Source organism: Aptenodytes patagonicus, chromosome 18, assembly GCF_965638725.1.
Source record: "Aptenodytes patagonicus chromosome 18, bAptPat1.pri.cur, whole genome shotgun sequence".
Lineage (NCBI taxonomy): Eukaryota > Metazoa > Chordata > Aves > Sphenisciformes > Spheniscidae > Aptenodytes > Aptenodytes patagonicus.
Window position 1 is genome coordinate 3548337 of NC_134966.1, and position 22820 is coordinate 3571156.

Here is a 22820-nt window from a genome sequence, read left to right on the forward strand (position 1 = left end):
CTCACTTCTAACTATGTGACTAAATGTCATCAGGGGGCAGGTCAGAGCTGGTGCAAAATGCAACCATTTGCCTTAAGGAAAATTATCATGGACGTTGCCTTTCAGAGAAACTGGCAGCCCAGATGCTGTGAGGGATGCTGCTACTGCAACTGGTGTTTCCACTGCATGTTAACGAAGAGAGGAGAAAACAGAAAAGGCCTCAATTTCTCCATTAATCCTATTTAGGGTGTCCATGTGACAAGCCCTAGTAGCACATGCTGGGCACATAATACATAGAAGGTGAACCCTGAGGCATTTATTTGATCATCTAGGAGGCATGTGATAGACAACCAATCCCAGTCAAAATCTGGCCAAAATATTCAGACATAAGGAAAGTGTTGAGGAGACATCACAGGGCAGGAGGTGTTCTAAAATCCAGTCCTCTCTGGATCCTTCAGATGCAACTACTGACTATTAGGCAAATTTCCCCCTCAAACTTCAGGAGTTAAAAAAGATTATTAGACATGGGAGAAAGACTCCAGAGGGCTCTTAACACACTTTAAACTAGTACTCCTCCCAGAAATTTTTTTAAGTTCAACATGACTGCTCTGACCCATCCTTGCACTAAGTTTGCAAACAAAAACATTGCTGCTGGACAAGATATTCAGTGCTGTAGAGAGTCCTTTTTTTTTAATCCATGCTGGAATATATATTTTTATAAGCCAATAAATAGACTCCAAACTTTTAAGCAGGTACCTGTCATGACAAAAGCAGTGAGGGGCTCTGTGTGAACACCTGCACTGGTGGTCCCCTTAATGTTAATGTCATAGCCAGTGTAATCTAGCAGGCCTGAGATGTGAGCGCTGCGAGCACCTCCCGATACTGTAAGCTCCTGGGGTTCATGTGCTGCATAGGAATCTCTAATGTGTATAACAAACTTGGCAAAAGGCCCATCTCTCGTGGTCCATGAGAGGTTGAAGCTGTCGGGGGTAACATTTGTGAGTGTGAGCGTGCCCAGCTGTGGCTCAGCCTCTGAAGGAGAAAGGAACACAGGTGAAGAGACAGCGTTACTCTGGGGGGCTGGGGGAAATAGCAGTGGAGGTTTATAGATGCTTAAAGATAAGGCTGAATGTTTTCACCTTGTTTTGCAGTGGTTGAAGAAAAAAAAAAAAGGAACATTGCAACAGCTATTTTGTAAGGCTTTGGAAAGAAGCCACTGAAATTAGTGCTGACTATTTATTTATTTTTTCATTCAATTTTCTTAAAAAAACCCTCAATTTTCCTAATGAAATATGGGCCTGATTTACAGAAGCACCAACAGCATACAGCCCTGTGGCAAAACCATGGAATTTGCAGGAACTCTGCACTGGGAATTTGGTGGGAATACAAACCCACAGCAATTCCAAAGTAGATAAAGTAGGATTCAGGCAGGAATTACGTGAGTCCAAAACAGACATCCCTGAAATCCCAGTTGAGCTTCTGTTTAGTGTTTCTGTTGCCCGGAGTGGTAGATACTTTTATTTTTGGACCCTGAAGTTCATGAGGAGTTTCAGTCCTAACAGTGATTATCTCAGCACTAATCTCAGGCCAAAACCTCCCTGGACTCCACAGAGAAGGTGTTCCTCATCCTCTGATTAGGCACAATCAAAGAATATCTAATAGACTGAACCACCACCACCACCCCCAACACTGCTGTTGCTCTCCTTTCTGACTGTTCAGTGGTCAGGGCACTTTTTTAAGAAGCAAAGACTTTCCTTTTCTGCTAAAGGAAATTCAAAATCACATCTCTCCCTTGCCAGGGGAGAAACTTGGCCTTCATGCTATAGGAGGGGGAGAGATCCTCATCCGTGTTTTAAAGCTATTCCATTTAGCATAAAATCATTGAAGATTCATTAGAGTACAGAGAGAGCACAAACATGACCCGGCAGTCAGGTGGTCGGAGAATCCTGTGTCTGCTCTCAGGGCTGATTTTCTATTTTTTCTCTTGCCAATTGAGTATAGACCAAGAACACCTTGGGAAATGCAGCCAGTGAGACACAGGAAAATGACTAAGTGATTCATGCTGGGAGAAAAGTAAGAAAGATGTATCCCACCGACAAAGAGAACAGTGAAAGAATGAAATCCTTTTCTTAACTAAAACATGAACTGCTGCAAGACATTCCAACTTTTACTCCCGTTCCCCATTGCAAGACTTTTAAACAATAGTCCCCCTTCTTCTCTGGAAATATCTAGGAACAGGTGAATCCAAGTGGCCCCAATTAAGGACACATGCTGTTGTCATGCTGTCAACCAGTGACCATCAATGCCTTCATGGCTGACAGTGAATATGTCACCATGTAAGCATGGTACTTCTGAAGACAGGGGAGGAGATGAGAGAATATCCACAAAGCAAACAGGCTTGGGTGGAGAACCCAGTGAAACCGAGCATGGAGCCATGAGCCCCGCATGCAGGTCAGAGAGAACAAACCGATCCTTTCCAATCTCATCCTGAAATGGCCACATTCCTTCACATGCCACTTGCATCCAGTCAGGCACGTTCACATCATGACACCCAGATTCCAAAGAACACTGCATGCAAAATAAGTTGAAATTATCTCTTCAGGCATGTCTCCTGCCATCCTGGAATCACCATCACCACAGGAAAAGCTCTGACATCTAGTGAAACCAGACAGGTCTTAGAGACTCAAAGGTAGCAATGCAAGTGACAGAGTGGTGGGCTGACCATCAAGAAAGGGTGGACTTCCCTTTTGAGCCCTGCTCTCTGCTGGGAACACACAAAAATGCTAGGCGGAGAAGAACATCAGAACCAGCACAAGGTGGCCAGACCACTCCATGCAGTTTTGGTTGGTCATTTAGCATGCTGCATGAAACTCCCACAAGGGATGCAAATGTCTTGGCAGACATTTGGTTTTAAGAACAAAGAACCAAAATGGCATGCAGGTGCCTCTCCAGGCTGATAAAGACATGAAGGACTCCCACCCACAACAAAGCAAGTGAGGATGGGATGAACAAGAACTTTATTCCAGATCAAGTGCAAAGATACTCTGTGAAAAATATTAACCATCTGGAGCAAGTCAATTATATATACACAGAACTTGCAGATAAGTGTATATATAAGGAAACCAATCATGGTTTACTACTGACTCCCTTAATGCTGGGGGCACTTTTCCAGCCTTTTCCATTGTCTCAGATCTCTCTTTTTCCAAGCGCTTTCAAGCCCAGCTTATTTCAGCCTCCCCTCATAGTGATCTCCCTATAATTTACCAAAGGAACGATGATGAGTTGGAGCCATGCTTCAGAGCAGTTCGGTGGACAGCAAAAAACAGAAGAGAAAAAAGCAAACCTGGAAGGTGAGACAGTGAAATACCTGTGGTTGCCAGTGCTGTCAAGGTCTGACCACCTTGCCCATCAATTACACCATGGAGTTGGACAGTGTAATTAGTGGCAGCTTTGAGGCTGGTGACTATATAGCGCCGGGAGGCCCCTGGCACTGTGTGCACCAGGGAGTCCAAAGGGAAGTCAGAGTTTCTGACTTCTAGAATAAAATGGTCAAAGGCATTGTCCTGCGCTTCCCAGGTGAGTGACATGCTGTCTGAGGTAGCATTTGATACAGTGAGTTTGCTAAGGAGAGGTTCCTCTACTATGGGAAGAAAAACAAATGGAAATGTATTGCAATTATTAAAACCCAAAGCAACAAAATAAAATAATACAGAAGTTTGAGTTCATATGAGCCACAGGTCACAAAAATCACCTAGCCTTGTGTTTCTCAATGTTTTCCATACCACAGCCCCTGCAGTCACCCTGCCCATGTCACCCATGATTCAGTGAGGATATTCACAATCTGCTGATGCTAGAAACTGCAACTCTGTATTATCTGATCACTGAAATTTGATCTTCTGCTTAATGTCATTGACCACGTTAATATATTGCTATGACAGATTGCTATGATAACTTTTCCTGAGATCATGTCAGAAAGCAAAATTTGGTAGAGATAATAAATGATTACAACATGAGCTATTATCTGCCTGCTACGAGAATGCACTTTCTGCTTCCATAGTCTAGTCCTCTCCTTCCACTTTCATACTGTAATTGGCTACAGCACATCGAACATTTGACTTCCCTGTCTTTCCTGGAAAAACTGTCAACTGTAAAACCTCGAGATGCACAATGTGCCAACAACTAAATGCCTACCTATTTTATGCACCAACATCAAGTCAAATGGACTCTTTCAATCTCTCGTCCCATGTAAACTGAATTCTGAAGCTGAATTCAAGCAATGCATCTGCCTTGTAGGAGTCTGCTGTCACAGACTCCTGAAATGTGCCTGAAATCTATTTGGAGAATCAGGATAAAAAATGTATCTAGAAATCAGCTTATCTGAGAGAAATAGCGTCTCCTCTATGCTGTGTGACAGATTCAAACGTGTTGTAAGGCTGTCATAATGAATCATCTCCTACTTGGTTCTTGGGAAATTTGTTTTGCTTCTCATCTGTGTCAGAGGTTGCCCCAACTTTAATGTTTGAACAAGAGCAAACTTATTATGTGAATGAAATCACGTCACAATGTGATTGACTGACTTTGCTGGATGGGATGGTGGATTAACATTCACAGTTCAAAATGTCTCCGGCAGGTCTTCCTTAGAAGGTGTCAAACAATGAGGTAGAGGATTTGGCAATGGGTAGACTGATGGGGTATAGCTGAGGGCAGGGAAAGGGGCACAACCTGTAAGGAAGAGTTAGAATAAAGGAGAGTTAGCACTGAGGTAGGTTTTATATACCTGTTGTAGCTGCAGCACTTTTTGCCTGCGTGCGGAAACCATGAGAGATCCCATAGAGGTAGACAATAAAATCAGTGCTGGGGGAAAGCCCTGAGATATGAGCAGTTCTTGAATTGCCTGAGATGTTGAACTCCATGGGCTCCAGCAACCTGTTAGAATCAATAATTTCAATAGTAAAGACGTCGAAGTCCGCATTGGTGATTGTCCAAGAAAGGTTGAAGCTTTCAGGAGTAATGTCGGAAACGGTTAGCTCACCAACTTCTGGGTGCACTCCTGAGGAGGGAAATAACATTGGTCAGAAGGGGACAGCCCTGTACTGCCTCCTGCTCAGAAATGCCGTGCTTCTCTCTGCTCATGCTGGCAGCACTCCAAGCTGCCGTTGGAGAAAAGGGTTTGAGTAAAAGCTTGCCACAAGCAGACAGGTACTAAGAGGAACAAATCAAATGGAAGCATCTCAAAATATTAAATAAGAAAAAAAGAAGGGGGGAAAAAAAAAGAAAAACAAGCTTTAAAGCTATGGCTATTTCCCTTTACCTCCAGGAGCAGCCATGCACCTTTGAGGTCTGAGCATGAAAGCAGATGCAAAAGAACTTTTCTGAATGCCTCTGGGGCATTTGGAAAAGTCAGCTTCCAGTTTTAGGAGAAGTTAAACTAGAGCTATTGCTTTATCCAAAGGAGAAGGTTGTGTTTTGTTTGCTCTTCTACTTTCCCTTTCAGCTTAAGCCTATGAAAGCTGGCATGTAATTTGGGAGCTGGAGCCAAAATGCAAAGCAGTGATAGCTGCCTTGGGGTTTCTTCCTCTCTGTAGACATCCCTGATGCGTTACAGGAAGGCTCAGAAAATTCTGACAATTGGAAGTCCCCAGAAGGGAAAATTTTGAAAAGCCGGGTGCTGAGCATGACCCAGAAAGGGAGGGGAAAACCTCAGCAGGGCATCTTCTGCTGTTTTCATTAAGTTAATAAAAAGAGAGCACATTGCATATTTAGGCAGGACACCCATGATGTCTGTTTTCTTGTTTGTCCCTGTACAGCCTCCTTTGTCTAGCCACATTTGTCTGTTTTCAATGGGCAATCTGCTACCAGCTCACACTCAGGACTCTCAAAGCACAGGACTTCTAGCCTGCGGCGGGACACAGCCCAAGGCAAGTGTCTTGTGCCACACACATTTCTACCTAAGCCAGGCTGCTTAAAGCGTTATTGAAACAAGCAAGTTCTGCTGCATTAATGTTTTAATTCTGTTTAGTTCTTATGTGTACTTTTATCCCCTTCTGTGCTGAGCAATATGTGCTTGGGGAAATCAAATATGAGCAAGCTCTGGACCTTTTACAATCACAGGAGGTTGCAAAGGTCTGTAAGGAAGCCCAGAGGCAGCAGATATTGTCTACAAGAAATTATCTGAAGGAATAGCCGCTGGCGCCCCTTTATTGCCAATTAATTCATACCCTGTTCATTACCAATGATCATAATACCTGGAAGAATCAGTGAGCCATACAGGATAGACGTAAGTATATATTTACCTCTCACAGTCAAAGCTCATGATAAGCTCTCATTTAAAACTGCTGTCTTCCACAAGATCAGCCAGAAAATTGTTTTTGTGGCTCTTGATTAGTTTCATGCAACCTTCTGATAATGTGGGGCTTACCTTCCTTCTTTCAGGTCAGTTTTATGCCAGGGTAGTTCTGCTGAATTTGGTCTTCTTGCATTATACCTTTTTTTTCAGACCAATCAGACTGTTTGACAACCTTATGTGGCTTAATATATGATACTACTTTTGGTAGGAATTCACTTGTGTTCTTTTCTATATGAGAACATATATGTCCTCGCCCTGGAGACAGATGCACACGCTATATCCCTGAGTTTGTATTTACACAGAAGCTGGTGCATAATTTCAGAAGTAGCTTCTGAAGTGTAAAAACTAAACATACTCTTGGGCTTTGATTATCTGGGCTATAAAGAACAGATTTTTATAATTTTACAAGGCAATCTGGGCTTTCCCGAGCATGTACAACAGCCAGTTCTCTTTTGCTGTTAGTGTCAACCAGCAGAAAAGCGAGTAAAGGGAACAAAACAAGCCGTTCTGAGGTGGGGGGAAAAAAGCATTCCTAAAAGCAAAGGGCTCCACGGGGGCGCTGAGACTTTTATTGGAAAGTCTGATCATGAGACATTTCCATGCCAGAGATGTTCAGCCAAGCTTTAATGAGTTCAGTGCACCCCATGCAAAGTTGACCAAGTGAGCAAGCTTTGCCGAGCAGTTGCAATAGCCCTGGCTCACATCCCTGTCTGCAAAGAAAGGGAGCCATGAGACTGGATGAGTGACTTGAAAAGATACCTGTCATGGTTTCAACAGAAAGGGGTTTGGTCCTGTAGCCTTGAATCACACCATGAAGTGTGATGTTATAAGGTGTGTTGGCCTTGAGGCCTGTAACATTCATAAAGCGCAGTCCGCCTGGGACTATGATATTCTGGGTTTCTTCAGGATTGTCAGACTCCTGCACCTGAATGATAAAATTCTCATAGGCCCCGTCAGCTGCTGTCCAGGTGAGCTGGAAACCATCCCAGCCAGTCTCCGATACTGATAATTTTCCAAGCTCAGGTTCCTCCTCTGAATAAGGACAGAGAGTCAATCAGTTACTCAGATTACAGACTAGTGGCGATGACGTATTATTTAATGATGTTCCGTGTTAATGAATTTCACTTGTAATCAGTGACACGGAGATGCACCCACACACACACATTAACATTCTCAGCTGCCCCAGATAACTTGTAAAGTCTCTTCAGAGACATGGCAAACCAGAACAGTAAGAAAAGAACTGTAATAATAGATAATAACCGCATCAATGCTAAAAGACAGCTTGCAGAAAGCAGCTTATAGACCATCTTACAGCTGCAAGTGTTTTGGCAACATTAATTACAACTCCCTGTGAGACAAGTAAGTATTACTATAACCACTATACTGCACTATTAACAACTCAGTGTTTGCTATTATGAAGTGACTGTGAATACTGCAATAATGCCTGTTGTAAGGGTAGAAAGACACTGAATTTAGAGTAGTTGGGATTCAGATGTTTATGCTTTTAATTGTGTCCACATGAAGGATGCTATTTATTCTTCTAAACTATTTCTAATCCAAAACAATAAAGAAGGGGAAAATTCTTCCATGTCTGCATGTCTTCAGTTTAATGGATTTGTCTTCCTTACATTACATTATTCTGTCCACAAGACCCATGGGGGCAGAGAAGCTCGGATTTTCAGCGTTACTGATATTAATCTAAAATTGAAATCTGCATTCACAGAAATCAACATTCTCATAAGCCATCACAGGGGTGGCCTAGGAAGTTGGGAACCATCAGAGCTAACTCCCTGATGCTGTTCAATCTGAAACTTTAGGTCATTTTCTCAGCAAGAAGAGAAAGTCCTCTGTTACAGAGGAAATACAACTGATTCGTAAAAATTAGTAGTCATATGGGAAAATGACAGAGTAATACCTGTTTTTTTCTACATGGAAAATCTTGCTATATGATCTATCATTGGCCTATGGACTGCGATGACTTTCCAGCACTTTTCTTATTTACTTGCATTGTCAACACATAAGCATTATAGTAAGAACAGAGTCTATCTGAATAATCCCAATCTGCACGACTAAGAACTTGTAAGAGATGATGCATGGAGGGAAATGGATCTGATTTGTCAGTTGTAAACTTCAGCTTTAAGCTTTATGCATATTTTAAGGCAGAAGGTAAAGGGGCCATGGAATAAATGAAAATTAGGCTCAGCAACATTTACTCATACAAATTTTCGCCCTGTAAAAACAGAGTGCTTATTGTATGACTGCTGCATAGCCTTATATAGGTAGCTGGGGATGTATTTTCAGAGGTTGAGCACTCATAGATCACAACCAATTATCCTCAGTGAGATTCACTAATGTATAGTAAATTGCTACTACTCAGGAACACAAAAGTTTTGATGAGCTTTTCCCATCCTGTTAGAAAGGAAGATATTGTTTATGGAATAACACAATGATGTTCAACAAAAAAAAAAATGCATGAATCCAGAGCTGTTTCACTTTATCAGGAACAGAAATGAGACTCATTGAGGCAAAATATGAATCCTGTCAAAATAGCACTGTTTAGCTGAAAAAGAGAAAGCAGGACAGGAAAGGAACAGGTTGTATCAGAAATAATGATCTTTTGGTGGCAACAGAAAAATAAAACAAACACATTTCCTTAAAATGAAAACGAAACTAAACCAAAAGTTACAGCAAGGTAAAATCTTCTAAGTAAAAGCTTGGTTATAATAAGTAATGCAGTAATCATCACAGCTTAAAAGCAATTCAGATTTCTCTGAAGAGGGCTCCATTTCATTCACCTCCAAGATGCAGAGTCCCTTTTCTTCCCGTTTGTTTGTCATGCATGTCTGAAATGGAAGCGCACACAACCCCATCATGCTCTCTAGGGACCACGAGATTCTCATACAAAATCATGCACCAGCTTGGACTGTTGGAGACCTCCAAAAGCCTCATCCATAAAGCATCCAACATATATGACAAAACAATGACAATGTCATGGCAAATGATATCAAGGGATGATGTTTCTTACTTTAAAAAAAAAGAGAGAACAAACCATTGAGAGATGAGACTCCTCTAGCTTTGTCGTAGGTGTGAAATAATCTGTGTGTTTCTATGTAAATATTTTATCTCATGTTGTGAATTTGGTTTTGGGTGACGGACAGGCACAGTCATTAGTCTCCAGCTAGGTTCTCCAGATATGAGCTTACACACTGGTACTTTGATCATTATTGAACTGAGCCCTGTGGCTATAGGCCTGTTTCCTCATGAAATTAATGTGATAAGAGATGGAAGCTTTCAGAAAGGTATACTCCCAATGTGTTACAATCTTTTTTTTCTCTGACATCACCACTTCCATGCCAATGCTGCAAACTGCAACCTCCTTGCGATCTTTCTTGTGTTTGAACCACAATCCAGATAAATACCTGTAGCATCTTGCTATTTTCATGTGCCTTGTAAATAGCAGATGCATCAACGTCTCTCTTTGCATGCAATTTGAAAAGAGAGAATTGATGCTACATCACCTTAAAAGCTGCATGGGGCATTGTCCATGCTGCGCCACTCAAGGCTCTCATTCCATAGCAATAAGAGTTTTATCCCGTGCAAAAGGAGGAAAGAAAAAAAAAAAAAAACTAAGAAGAAAGGCATCACTCACAAGGCCTAGCATTTCTGCAGTGGAACAGCAGTACGAAAATGAAGTTCTGTATTTCAAAGCAGAAAAGGAACATATGGCTAGTGAATCCATAGAAAATACCTGTAGCAGCTAGGGCTTCCAGGGACCAAGAGAGCTGACCTTGAGTGCTTCCATGGAGGTTAATCTGGTATTGTGTGCCAGCTGTGAGATTGGTAATTTCTGTTTCTCGATGGTTTCCCGGCAAAAAGATTTCCTGTGTTCTGTTTGAACTGGACAGGTCTTTCAGAGTGATAAAGAACTGATCAAATACCTCATCCTGTGCTGCCCAAGACAGAGTGAAACTACTGAAAGTCCTGTGTGTTATATTAAGGTCATGAAGAGCACCAGTGGCTTCTGAGATGGGAAGGTCAGTGGGCACCAAAAGCAGAGCATGAGAATCAGTGCTGGGGTTTGTTAAGTAACTTAGCTCTGTAGGTGCAGGACTGGTAGGATTAAATGACGTTTCATTGTTTGATTCTCCAGTTGTTGTGACTAGATGTGCTAAACAGAGGTAAATTACAAGTTAAAATTTCCTGATAATAAACCCCCAAATATACCAAAAGACAGCTAATATCTGCTACAAAACAGTTTGTGTGCTTTGCATTAAAGAGCTCTAAGAACAGAGAAAACAGATGGGTACTTCTTTTTTGGAGACTGAATCCAGGCCACAAGCAAAGGTAGCATCACCAAGCACAACATGGTCCTCACTAACTAGCAGATCCAGAGCAACAACCATTAAACACAGAGATGAGCTGAAATGCCTCCAGCAGAGAAATGGGCACATCCTCAGTTGATGTAAATCAGTACACATTGACTACCTCCAAAGAACTATGCTAATTTACATCAGTGAGGATTTGAACCCTAAGTCTCTCAAACATGCCTTTTATCTTTACTACAGCACGTCTGTTATTGCTTCTGATACGAACCATAAGTGGAATGCATGCCAAATATCGCAAACACATCCAAATCCAGACTGAGAAATCAGCCACCGCAGAAGCATGCTAAATCTCATCCTATACAATCAAAAACAGGCTTGGAGGAGTTATCCGTCTGGATACATGCAGAATTTTCAAAAAAGGCGGGGGGGGACACACATCCTTACCTAAAAACCAGGACAGAAAGAACTTGAGCAATCGTTCTTTAAAGAGATCCAAAGGAATGGAAGGGAAAAAGACTTGGCCTTCAACATGCTGAATGATCTGTGACTATATCCTGTAGCACAGTCAGATTCTGAAAATCTGAGAACTGTGGAGATCACAGAGAATATGTTTCTGATCACAGCTGCAAGGCAACAGGCAGGTGATTTTTCTGACATGCAGAATTATCTCCTCATTAGTGGAAAACCACATCATTTCACACCTCAATGACTTCCTTGCTTTCATGCTCCACTTGCATTCAATTAAGAGAGAGCAAGTCATCTACCACCATCAATCAGATCAGCACAAATACGTACTCAGGATTCAGTATCTGTCTCCAAATTCACACATGTATCAGAAAAAAAAAAGTTTTCAGAGGAGAAAGATCAATTAAAATTTTTTTCAAATAAATGCAGAAATGTTATCTTGAAAATATACTCTCAGGACAAATACAGGTGTAAAAAACATTGTTTTCTGCTCACCTCCAGGAAGGAGAGAGGCCTGTGAGGCAAACAGTGATTTCTGTTTACATATATCATTGATATTCTTGACTTAGGTGAGGGCCCTCCTTAAATGACCCCAGCACATGATCTGAACCAGGCCCTACATATGTTGCAACCTGTCATCACACCAGCATACCTGCAACGGGAACCACTAGCATAATTCCCTCTTTCTCAGTAAACCGACTGTCAGAACTATTATCTGACTGCACCAGGGTTGCTGAGCTCATGTAACAAAGTAGGAAGACATGCAGTATGGAACCGTTAGCCTTCTGCGACACTCAGTTGCTTGTGCACAATTAGATGCCAACCAGCTATTTCCTATTCTGGGAACAGGCAAAAAACTATGGCATCAAGCGAGTTCACCGGTACTTGTTCAGCCTTAAGGTTGTCTACTCAACATGCATAGTGGTAGCTGGGCTTTACTGTGGAGTATTTCTGCAGAAGACATACATAAACAGAGTGAACAGACCAGTGGGGAGGAAAGGGCAGCAGTACGTTACACAGGTACAGCCCCATGCTGTGGATGGTCCCACTGGGAAACTGCCATGCACCCTGAATTGGAAACCGAGGACAAAACATCCAAAAATACAAGGGAAAAAGAAAAAAACAAGGCTGGCATTACGCTCCTGATATACTGAGGATCCCTGAGTAAACCCTGTGTAATATTGGTCAAAACTGGCTTCTCATTTTCCCTCGTTTTACTTGACCACCCCTACTGACATTTTTCCCAGATTCCTGCCAGTTATAGTATAACCACACAAGGACTTGGTTACTCTAATCTGAGTGGGAAATACAGTAACAGTTCAGCTGTATTATACAGAACCTGAGGGACCAACCACCTAAGTGGCATTTTAATTCAGAATTTTGATGTCACAAGTGGATTAATTCTATTGTGCCAACTTTAACAACTTCATGGGAGGCTGCCATGTACAGATTGTCTCATGGAGCATATGTAATTATATGTAGTTACATTACCTCTGACATTTTTTCAGACCTAATTCTGAATATTACCTTGGGTTTAATGACTTGACTCCAACAAATGAATTTGTGGATGAGAAAGAGTGGAAGAAAGATACCACAGACAGTATCAGTGTTCATTATTTAGCAGATAGAATACTATAACAGATAACGGAAAATTTGGAAAACAATCAAACTGTAGGGTAACAAGACCAACAGAGTTCAAACACTTGACTTAGCAACTAGGGGAATAGATGGGGAGAAGAAAAAGAGAGCTCTAGGAGCCCTAGGTGGGTGGATGACAGCCAGATAGAACGATTCATGGTGGCAAGATGAATGAATAGTAGATGCCAAAGAGCTGAAAGCTATGTAGAAGGGAAAGTGGATGGACAACAAACATACGCTCTTTCTCAGACTGGAATCCTTCTCAATATCATTCTCTTAGTAAAATCTTCAGGCTGAATATGGCCTAAGTATGTCTATACTGCTGTTGCTGGCCTTTTGAGGAATTCCATTGTAATGTTTCACCGGCAATTTTACTAAAAAGAATGTTAATGTCCTGCCAGCATATTTCCCCGGTTACTTGGGATGCAGCAAAGAGTGTTCTGCTTTATTTCTTGCTTCTGTCTCTTGGATTTTATATTATTTTCCAAGAGAGGCTATCAGCCAGTTTCACTGCGGAGTCTCTCATCAGCTCAAGCACACTTGTAAGACATGATGGCCTACCAAGGTATTTGCATTCTTTTCAGACCCCTTTGGCTAAATGGCTTTCCTCTCTCTCAACCAGCTGATTAAACTAGGCTTACAGTGCTGGTGCACCTCTGAATTTCATGAAGAAAACATTGCAGTATATCACAAGCCAGAAATACTACAGTAGCTACCACTAAAAATCTTCATATTGAAGTCAGGTTCCAGGTACTCTTAACAGAGGAATTAGCTGAAGAAATGGACAATCTTTACTGGCAAATTTAGTTTCCCAGTGGTCAGCACTGTATTTTCCCATTGAACTGGCTCACCTAATCATTCTTCCTAATGTTTCTCTGAGTTTGTATAAAAAAGGATGGCTCAATCTAAGATTAGTAGAAGCCAGGAAAGGAAGAGGGGCTGACGCACAACACAGACAGGGTGTTTGGTAAACAGCATAAATCTTCTTAAAAACATTCAACAGAATGGAAAAGTTACTTCCCCAAGCCATGCTCCTATGTGCAACTCAATTCCAGAGGCAAGACAGTATCACATCCACGATTCATCAGCAGTTGCTGCACAATCTGGGTCCTTCAGCAGAGGAATTTGTGGTTGGCACTTGGTTTCTCTAATGTCCACTCATTTATCTCCACAGGCCTCTCGTGCCTGATGTATTACCATCTGCCTCCTCCGGGACCCACATTGTGCTATGCAGGCAGGGTTCCAGAACCAGAGCAAGAAAGAACAAAGCTGCAGTCTGACTGCTCAGCTTCCTCAGAGCTGGCTTACGTGCTCGCCCTACAGATTAGTTGTTAATCTGATGTAACATTCTCAAGACATGCTGCCAGAAAGGTCCCTCCAACTAGTAAAATGGCTCACTTTCTTTGATTTCTGAAGTGGTTCTAAAGCAAAACCTTAGTGCGATGATGCTGGGTGAGACCTCTAACAAATAAGCAGTACCTTAGTTTGTGATACCTTTATTAATAACAGAAAGGAGGTACCTGTTGTAGCCACAGCTTCCAGAGGAGAGGAGCGCTGTTCTCCAGCCAATCCATACACCTTGATTTTATAGGAAGTGTTAGCTTGGAGGCCGTCAATCACAGCACCTAGGGATTCTCTGGGCAGGAAGGTTTCTGCAGGGAGCCCAGCTGCCAATGACACTTCCTTGTACTCCACCACAAAACTACTGTAGACTCCTGTATTCGCATACCATGAGACACTAAAGCTGTGGTCTGTTACCCTCGAGACCACAAGGTCCCTCAGTGCATCCTCCTGCATCCCTGAGGCCTCTGGAGCAAGAAAGCTCCCAGAGCCAGAAAGCTCCTCTGGGTCAGGAGTCATTGCCTGCATTAGGGTTAGACTATATAGAGCTACAAAGAAACAAACAAGCAAATAGCAGTATGAAATATTCAGTCTTTCCTTTTCAGCAAAACAAAATAACATTTAGCAAACGGTTCATTTTGGAATCTTTACCGTCCCTTGAATGCAGAATCGTGGACATCAGTTAAAAAAAACTTTGTCACTTGAGCCGCACTTCATCCATATGAAGAGACAGAAGCAACAGAAGGCTGCCATCCTACATTATGGAAGAGTTTGTGACATGTCCTTTGCTAGAGGTTCATGAGCTCTGAATGTTTCAGCTGTCTGTGTGTGGAGTTGATATACATAAAAAGATAACAGGAAGAATGTGAGAAGGGAAAGGAAGCACTAACAGAAGAACTTCAGCTCTGGGGCTGAAAGAAGCTTTACCCTCAGTGACAGAAAATTCACCTATGCAAACAAATAAAAATGACGTGGGAAAATCCTGAATACCTGCAGGCAGAGAAGCCTGACCAAATCGCCAAGAGACTGGGGAGAATATAAGATGAAAAACTGGCAATCTGGAGAAGCAAAGGAAACTCTGAAAAGAAAAACTCTCAGCCCTTCCCGCAGTCCTGGCTCCCTTGTTCAGCAGGGATGGCACATGCCCCTCTAAACAGCAGGACTGTCTCCTCCACCCACAGGGAAGAGCTAGTCCAGTCCTAGCCATGCTACTGGCATTTTCCACTTCAATCATTTATCTCTCTCTCTGGTTGCTCCAAATACTGTCCCCAGCAGTGCAATGGACCTGAGGTCCTCCATAGCTCTGCAAGAAAGGGTAAAACAACAAGTTTGTTTGGCTTAGCCTGAGGACTTCAGGACCTCCCAAGTACTGGGAACATGGATAAAAAGGACTGACTTGAGGGTGGACGAAAAAGTAAACTGAAGAAGAGACCTCTTGTCTTATACCCCACAGGCTTACAGAGCATTTCTACCTCCCCATGCTCATGTGTTTAGATTTGTCCATTCCTATGCAGGAGGGAGGTCACAGGAACAGGTTATGTCAACTACTGCTGTTGCTTCTAAGGAGCCCACTGCAGAGAACTCTTTGTTTACTGGCTGCTCTGAGTAAAGACTTAAAACAAATACACTGGCCAGATGAATGTATTTATAAAAAAAAACCAAAACCATACCAGGAAAAAGAAGCCACCTTGTCAGACTTTGGAAGCTGGTGCTGAAAAGACCAGACTGTGAAATTCTACAGCATGTTGTTTCTGCCTTTTCACTGGCTATGCATACTTCTTTTGAGACCACTCAGTCTTCAGACAGATGGAGAAACAGATAACTTTTTGGAAAAACAGAAGCCTGCTCACTCCTGCCACATAAACGTTCAGCTTCCTTTTGTATGTGTGTGCCTCAAGGCTTCCTAATTTTCCCCTACATTGGACACAGGCCTGACTTACGCATCAGACAAGTAATTCAGTATTGATGGTTTTCCATAGTTTACACCATACCATATAACTCTCTGCTGTGCTGCATTACTTGACTCTATAAAGCATTCAGAGGTTCTGCTGGCATGAACGCTACCAGGCAATATGAAACTATTTTTGATCAGTTGAGCTGTATGGTTATTAATCTGTGAAATCCACAGCTTCTGGCATGTGTTTACCTCATAGATGGTCTTTGGGGAAAAAAGGATAAACACCTTGATATCTGCTAAGGACAATAATTGTAGCCCCATTGATTCCGATTTCACTGTCTCTTCTTGCTTATAGCAGTTAAGGCTTTGCCTCACAGGATTTAGCCTGAAAGCACCTAAAGATTCAGTACTTACTTACGTTCTATACTGAGATAGAGTTCTGTATGCAAGAAACTTTGGGTCAAAATGTTTCACAAAGAATAAAACCTTATTCAATAAGTAGTCCACAGATACTGGTTAAGTAGAGTGGTTTGTACAAATGGAGATGGCAGAAATGGACCCCCTCTTTGTAGACAAATGTAACAGTCATGGTATCCAATGGAAACGGTGACTGTGACCAGATTTGTGGTGGTAGCCTTTCTCACTTTTGGATAAGAAAACTGAAAAAGGGCAACATCAGAGCCCTGTTGACCCAGCTGAAGCACGACGGGTGGAGGCATGCTGTGAAGAGAATTCATTAGGCAGGAACAAGCAATGTTAAATACATTCTGGTTGCTCTTCCTCTTAGTTTTTGGCTGTAGAAAAGAAAACAAGTTATAAGACATAATGCACAGAAAAGCAGCCTCATTTAAAACTAAGGTCTGCATTTCCTTCAGGACAAACAGCAGCGTTCTTTGTGAGTCTTCTCAAAGGACAAGCAAGAAATCATTAAGAACATGGAGCTAAACACAGTAGGTAGGGAAATACATCTATCCCTCAGTTAAGCCTATCATGCTAGACAGAGCTAAGTCTTCTCTGCAGGCAGTTGTTTTTAAGCAGTTCCCCAGACATGGCTTACAAAATCAGGTGAGGTTGTACTTGGGCTAGTCATTGCCCAATGACCTGGTGCACGGCACTCATCAAAAGCTGTTACTCACCAGTCGAACCCTTGACAGTTGTGGGTTTGCTTTTGTGTCTGCCTTTCTCTGCCACCAGACTAACGGTGTATTCTGTCCCTGCCTCCAGCCCTCGCAGGATAAAAGAGGTGCTGTCCACGGGGATCTCTACTTCGTTCTTCCTTCCAGAGGGGCTAACGTAAATCAGACGATAACGATCAAACTTGGCCACTGGTCTTCTCCAGCGAAGGGATAAAGTGGTTTCAGTAGGGTCACTGACTTCCAAGTCCTTGGGGTTATCAAGATCTACAGGTTAAAAAAGCAAAGTTGAGTTGTCTGAACTGCCCTGGGACAGTTTTTCAGGCATCTGTAGACAGAGCAACATTTATACTGGGTGTCTAGCAACAGCTCAGTCTTATCCACCTTTTGGAGCTTTTGAAGTCCCGTTGCTTGATATAGGTAGAGGAGGATGAAGTTCTCTCTTACAGACAAACCACACTTGAACAAATTTCCCCCACTTACACTCACTTCAGCAGGCACTGCATGGAGGAGAGGCAAAATTTAAGCCTTCAGAGAATTTACCTGGGAAAAGGGGGATATTGTGAGAAAAATCCTGATTTGAAGGGCCGTCAGGACTATTGCAACCACTGAGGCTGCGTTTTTTATCAGATTAACCTTTTGGCCATAACCACCATTCCTGCCAGAAACCCTCACAATTAGAGGATGGCCAGAGTAATCAGTGTAAGCATAATTACCATTAAGGAGCTCACCTGGAGATGAAACTCCCAGAGCATTAAGAGATCCTCATACAGGAAAAGGAAGCCAGATTCAGAGGTCAAGATCTTTGGGGAAATGCTTTTTCTTTCCCTTGAGAGGAAATGTCCCATTGGTACCAAAATGAAATAAAGAACTTTCTAAAATATTTCTTACAGCATTACTTGGAAAGGAAAGAAACATCAGAGTGGCTCCACCTGACTTGCTGCTTCCTCCAGAGCACAGAGGAGGATCAAGCTACTCACCAGTGCCAGCATTAATGGTAGCAGGAGCGCTTTCCCTGTCCTGTCTTACTGCTGTCACTCCAATGCCATATTCAGTTCCAGGCCTCAAACCTAAGAGATGAGGAATAGAAGTATGAGTTCCTGTCCATGGAATATGCCTACGGGCACTTGTTTAAATAAGGAAGCCTAAATGTATGCAAGGTAAGATATATACTTTCCTGTGTTTGCAGAGAATCGAGGTTTCAGTTGACCCTCCAGCTGATGTGATGTTAATAAATCTTTTTCCATGTACATGCCAAAGGATAAAGATTATGGCTGACTGAGACTGCATTTTGGACACTGTGCAAGTGCATAATCAGAGATAGCTTCTACTTTCAAGAGCTTGCAATATATATACTTCTGCCAAAGAAAAGACGTCCATATGACGTGGAGAAAGTACCATTATCTAGCCTTGCAGGTTGGTAAGGCAATTTGCAGGTATACAGAAAAGTTGCAGACTGGCATCGGTAAATACCATCCCTAGCACATGCAAAAGCCTTTTGAACTCAGAGATGTGAAGCCATCTCCACAAAGACATGTAGCTACCTAGAACTCAGGGAACTGACTAGTGGGATTCAGAGATGCACATGAAAGTGAAATGGCTACATACCTTCTGTTGGCTAGTTACCCATCTGCAGGTGTGTAAATATATATCACGTTTTTTAATTTAATTGCTTGTACTCAAAATGCGTAACCTCTGCTTGTACCTCTTATGTATAGTGACCAAAAGGACATTTTTTCACCACCCTAGTGTGCTCTAGGGTGATGGCAGCGGCATAACATTAACAACAATCTCTCCATTCCCTTACCTGTAAGTGTAGCTCTGGTTGTTGCTTGGTTGCCCTTTGGCACTGTGATCTCAGCATGGTCTCCACCAGAGATGGGAGCAAACTTAATTCGGTAGTTATCAATATTTGCATGGCTGTTCTTCCACTCCAGAGTAATGCTACTGTCTGTCTGTGACACCCGCTTCAGGTTTCTTGGAGCATCCAAGTCTGTAATCAATCAACCGATAAATAAATAAATAAATAGGAATAATTCTCTTATGACAGCAGTCTCTTACGACAGTACTTTTTAGAAGGTGAAATGATCCATAAAGCTGAATTTAAGTTTCCTCTGACATGATACCACTATGTTCTTAACTACATCAAGCAGATTTCTTTTAGCATGAAGTGGAGAGCTCACTAGCTTTAGGAAAAAATCAGTGGAAGAAATTCAACTTTTATCTCCTGAGACAAAAATAACATTTTCAATTTTAGTAATTATTTTTTATTACAAAATAGGCTTGTGGAAAAACATATTTGGATGAAAATACTATTTTTCCTTTATAAATACCTCAGCTTTCAAAAGAAAAAAGGCGGGTAAGAAAAAATAATTGATCATCTCTAGAATTTCTGTTCAGTAAATATCTTGCATTCATGGCTGAAAGGAACTCTCAGTCTCAAAACAAAAGGTGAATATTACATAGAAATTCAATGGGCTTTCGCTGTTCACACCTATAGTAGACTCAAATCCTGCTCTAAATGAACAACTACATTTTGAGATGAAAAGGGAGGTAATTCTCTATGTACCATTTACTCAGCTCCTTTAATGCATCAGACCTTGATAACATGCTAAAGGACCCATGCTTTCATAAAGCATTCCCAGGATCACTAAGGAGCAAAGTAAATTTATAAAAGCATGACATAAAACATTTGCAGAACTGAAGAAGGAAAAAAAGCAAAGTTCTCTGCTGATCTGTTACGCATTTAGACAAACAGAAATAAGGTCTTAGATGGAATAGGAACCATATTTAGCTCAGCAGACAGACAAGTAATCCAAAGGAATTTGTTTCCTGAAGTAGAGATTTAGGGTATGATGAGCAAAAGCTTCTAAGTGACTTAATAACATAATTCCCATTTTCAAAATACATTTAGATACTTGGGGGGTCTAAATATTTTGTTGAGCCAGTAAGGTATATAAGGCACAGAAAAATATTCTCCACTTTCCTGTACCTCTATAACAGTGCTGATTCTGTGTTGATGCAGTAACTATCAACTCAAGCAACATGACGCAAACAGCACAGGAAGATTGATGGTGATTGCGTTACCTTCCCAGAAGTTTGGATTGGTATCCAAGCCTCCTACCTGTGACAAAGACTTCTTTCATAGGGTCGCTTTCCATGTCTCCTCGACGAGAGATGAGTGTCACTTCATACTCTGTGTGCGGCCTCAGGTTTCCAATAGAATATTGGTTTTCATCTTCAGAGAGGTCAATGGTTGTCCTGTCCCCTGGAACATCCTTGGGGCCATAAGTGAGCTCTATGCCTTCAATTTCAGCCAAGGGTTTGGACCACGTGATAAGAGCTGTGCTGTCTGTGACATCTTTTGCCTCGATCTGGCTAGGGGCATCAAGCTCTGTTACAAAAAGAGAAAAAGGTGTTTTCTTAAAGAAATCTTGCCACAAAAATCATACACATTCTTGTGCTTTTAATTGCTGATTCAGAGCAAAATTAAAATGAGCAGCTTCTACCAACTGAAGCTTATCTTCAATTACTTTCTTCCTTTACTTTCTATTCTTGTAGAAGAAAGTGCCAAATGGATTCAATTCATGAGAAGCAAATTAATCAAAATTAATTAACATCAGAAGCTGCCAAAGGAAAGTCAAGCAGGAACCTTAAGAGGTTCTCCATCTGTACAATAGCAACTCTCCTTTGAATAATTCCTTCATGCACATATCACAAAGATGAAAGAAATTCTAGTTCTGCTGATGTACATTTTGAAAAAGAATAAAAGTGCATAGTGCTTGCTACCTTCTAGCTAAATATAAATTTCCTTTCCTCTTCAAACAGGTAATTTGGAAAGGAATCAATTTTTCCTCATGTATTCTTCATTAGCAGCTCCACTACTTTCTTTTTTCCCCTTATCAATTCATAGTATAGAGCTTGGCTTTCTCTTTGTTTAAAACCTCCCTAGGCTACACCCAACAGCAGTTGTTTTATTGGTGGCGCTACACCAAATACATGTTGTGCTTACTTGTGGTTATCACTCTGGATAGTCCTGGTCCTCTGGTATTGTTTTTCACTATATGAAGGGATACATTATACTGTTGCCCTGGTGCCAAACCTGGCTGCATATAAGACGTCTCTGGCCTTTTCAAGCTGCTGGTTATATCTCCATTATCATCCTTTTTCTGTAACACATGGAACAATCAGTTAGTAGAAATATAAGAAATCCAGGATCTTTCACTTATATACGGCCTCTATACGAGAAACACTGCTTCCTTACCATATTACGGAAGACCAGCTCCCAGCCATCAAATGAAAAGTTCAGAGGATCCCACTCCACCTGGACAGATGTTTCTCTAACAGATTTGAATTTCAGACCTTCTGGAGCAGGCAGATCTGTGACAGAAAAAAAAGTGTATCATTACATGAGCAACAAGTTTCCATAAATAGGGCACTGAGGGTGGGACATCTTTCCACCACTACAAATATCTGCCATGTAGGTATTTGCATCTGAGATGTTTAAACCCTCTTCACAGCCAGTTATTCTGTCTTTGGAGAAACATTCCTCTGACCTGTTTTAGATGTCACCTTAGAGTAAAATGAGTTTTGCCCTAAAAATCTCTATTTTTGCCCTCTTGAAAGAAGCCTTGAGATGAACCCTGCCCCAGCTCTCTAAAAATGAGCACAGTGACAGAAGTCGAAGAGCACCTTTTGAGGCTGGGGTGTTTAGATATGGCTGTGGTCTGCACAATACAAAAAGGAAGATGAACAACAAATGAACAGACAGGCAGATAGAAAGTGAGTTGTGGTAAAACCCACTGATGATGCAAAACAAATATAACCTCCATTTTAGTCAAAACAGTTTGAATCCAAGTGATTTCATATTGTTCTTTTACACGCTGCTACATTTTTATATTTTTTCAGGAAGCATTACCAGATTCTAAAAACGTACCTTATTATGAAGAAGCCACAGGCCTTAATTTACAAAGACCCCATGATATTCATTGGGAGGCACTGCAGAGAGCAGAAGAGCTAGTGAACTGTACTTTTAACACAGTCATTGGTATTGGAAAAGAATAGAAAATGATAGTGCAGAAGGCTGTCTTCGTTCAGAACAGAAGATGAATTGAAAATAGAAAATACAAAAGAAATAATACCCTGAAAAAGGGATGCAAATAAATACATACTATGGAATAGACAAAAGAATGAATACAGGGAATGTTAAACTCACATGTTGCTACCCTGGCACTGACTGGAATACTCTTCTTGTTTTTAAGGATTGCAAAGACACGGATAAAGTATTCTACACCCGGCTCCAGTTCATGAATAGTGGCAGCTGTCTGGTTTCCTGGCACGGTGAACTGCATGTCTAAGCCACCACTGCTGGTAGGGACATAGGTGATGAGGTACTCATTGACGAGATTCTCATGCTTCCATTCCAGATTTACGGTTTTATCTGTTACGTTTGTCACAGTCAGCTCGGTTGGAGGAGACACTAGGAAGGGGAAAAGAACAACACAAACTTATAAGAAGTTTTCAAGGCTCAGAAAATAATGACTTACCCAGTTTCACATTTTCCCAGGAGCAGTTTATAAGAATTATCTAACAAACAGGGAATGGGGAAGCCATGTCACACAAATTAGCCACTTGAAGAAAGGAATGTTCAGCTGATGAAGACTACAGACATTTCCAAAAGTCACGGGCCAATTTCT

At 41.6% G+C, this 22820-nt stretch overlaps 1 protein-coding gene across 4 annotated transcripts in view; it reads right to left on the reverse strand.

Annotated features, from left to right (window-relative positions):
• The window catches only part of TNC (tenascin C), a 72988-nt gene that overhangs the window by 20481 nt on the left and 29687 nt on the right, over positions 1-22820 (reverse strand). For 2 of the 4 annotated variants that reach the window (XM_076355355.1, XM_076355354.1), the window contains exons 4-10: positions 22340-22603; positions 21389-21504; positions 21137-21293; positions 20249-20518; positions 18932-19117; positions 18105-18194; positions 17128-17391 (exon numbers count right to left, since the gene is read on the reverse strand). In XM_076355355.1, coding sequence (XP_076211470.1) covers positions 17128-17391; positions 18105-18194; positions 18932-19117; positions 20249-20518; positions 21137-21293; positions 21389-21504; positions 22340-22603 — 1347 coding nt within the window. Of the gene's footprint in view, positions 1-735; positions 1012-3346; positions 3620-4756; positions 5030-7084; positions 7358-10073; positions 10494-17127; positions 17392-18104; positions 18195-18931; positions 19118-20248; positions 20519-21136; positions 21294-21388; positions 21505-22339; positions 22604-22820 lie in introns of all 4 variants that reach the window. The other 2 variants (XM_076355356.1, XM_076355353.1) reach the window with 2 other exon arrangements.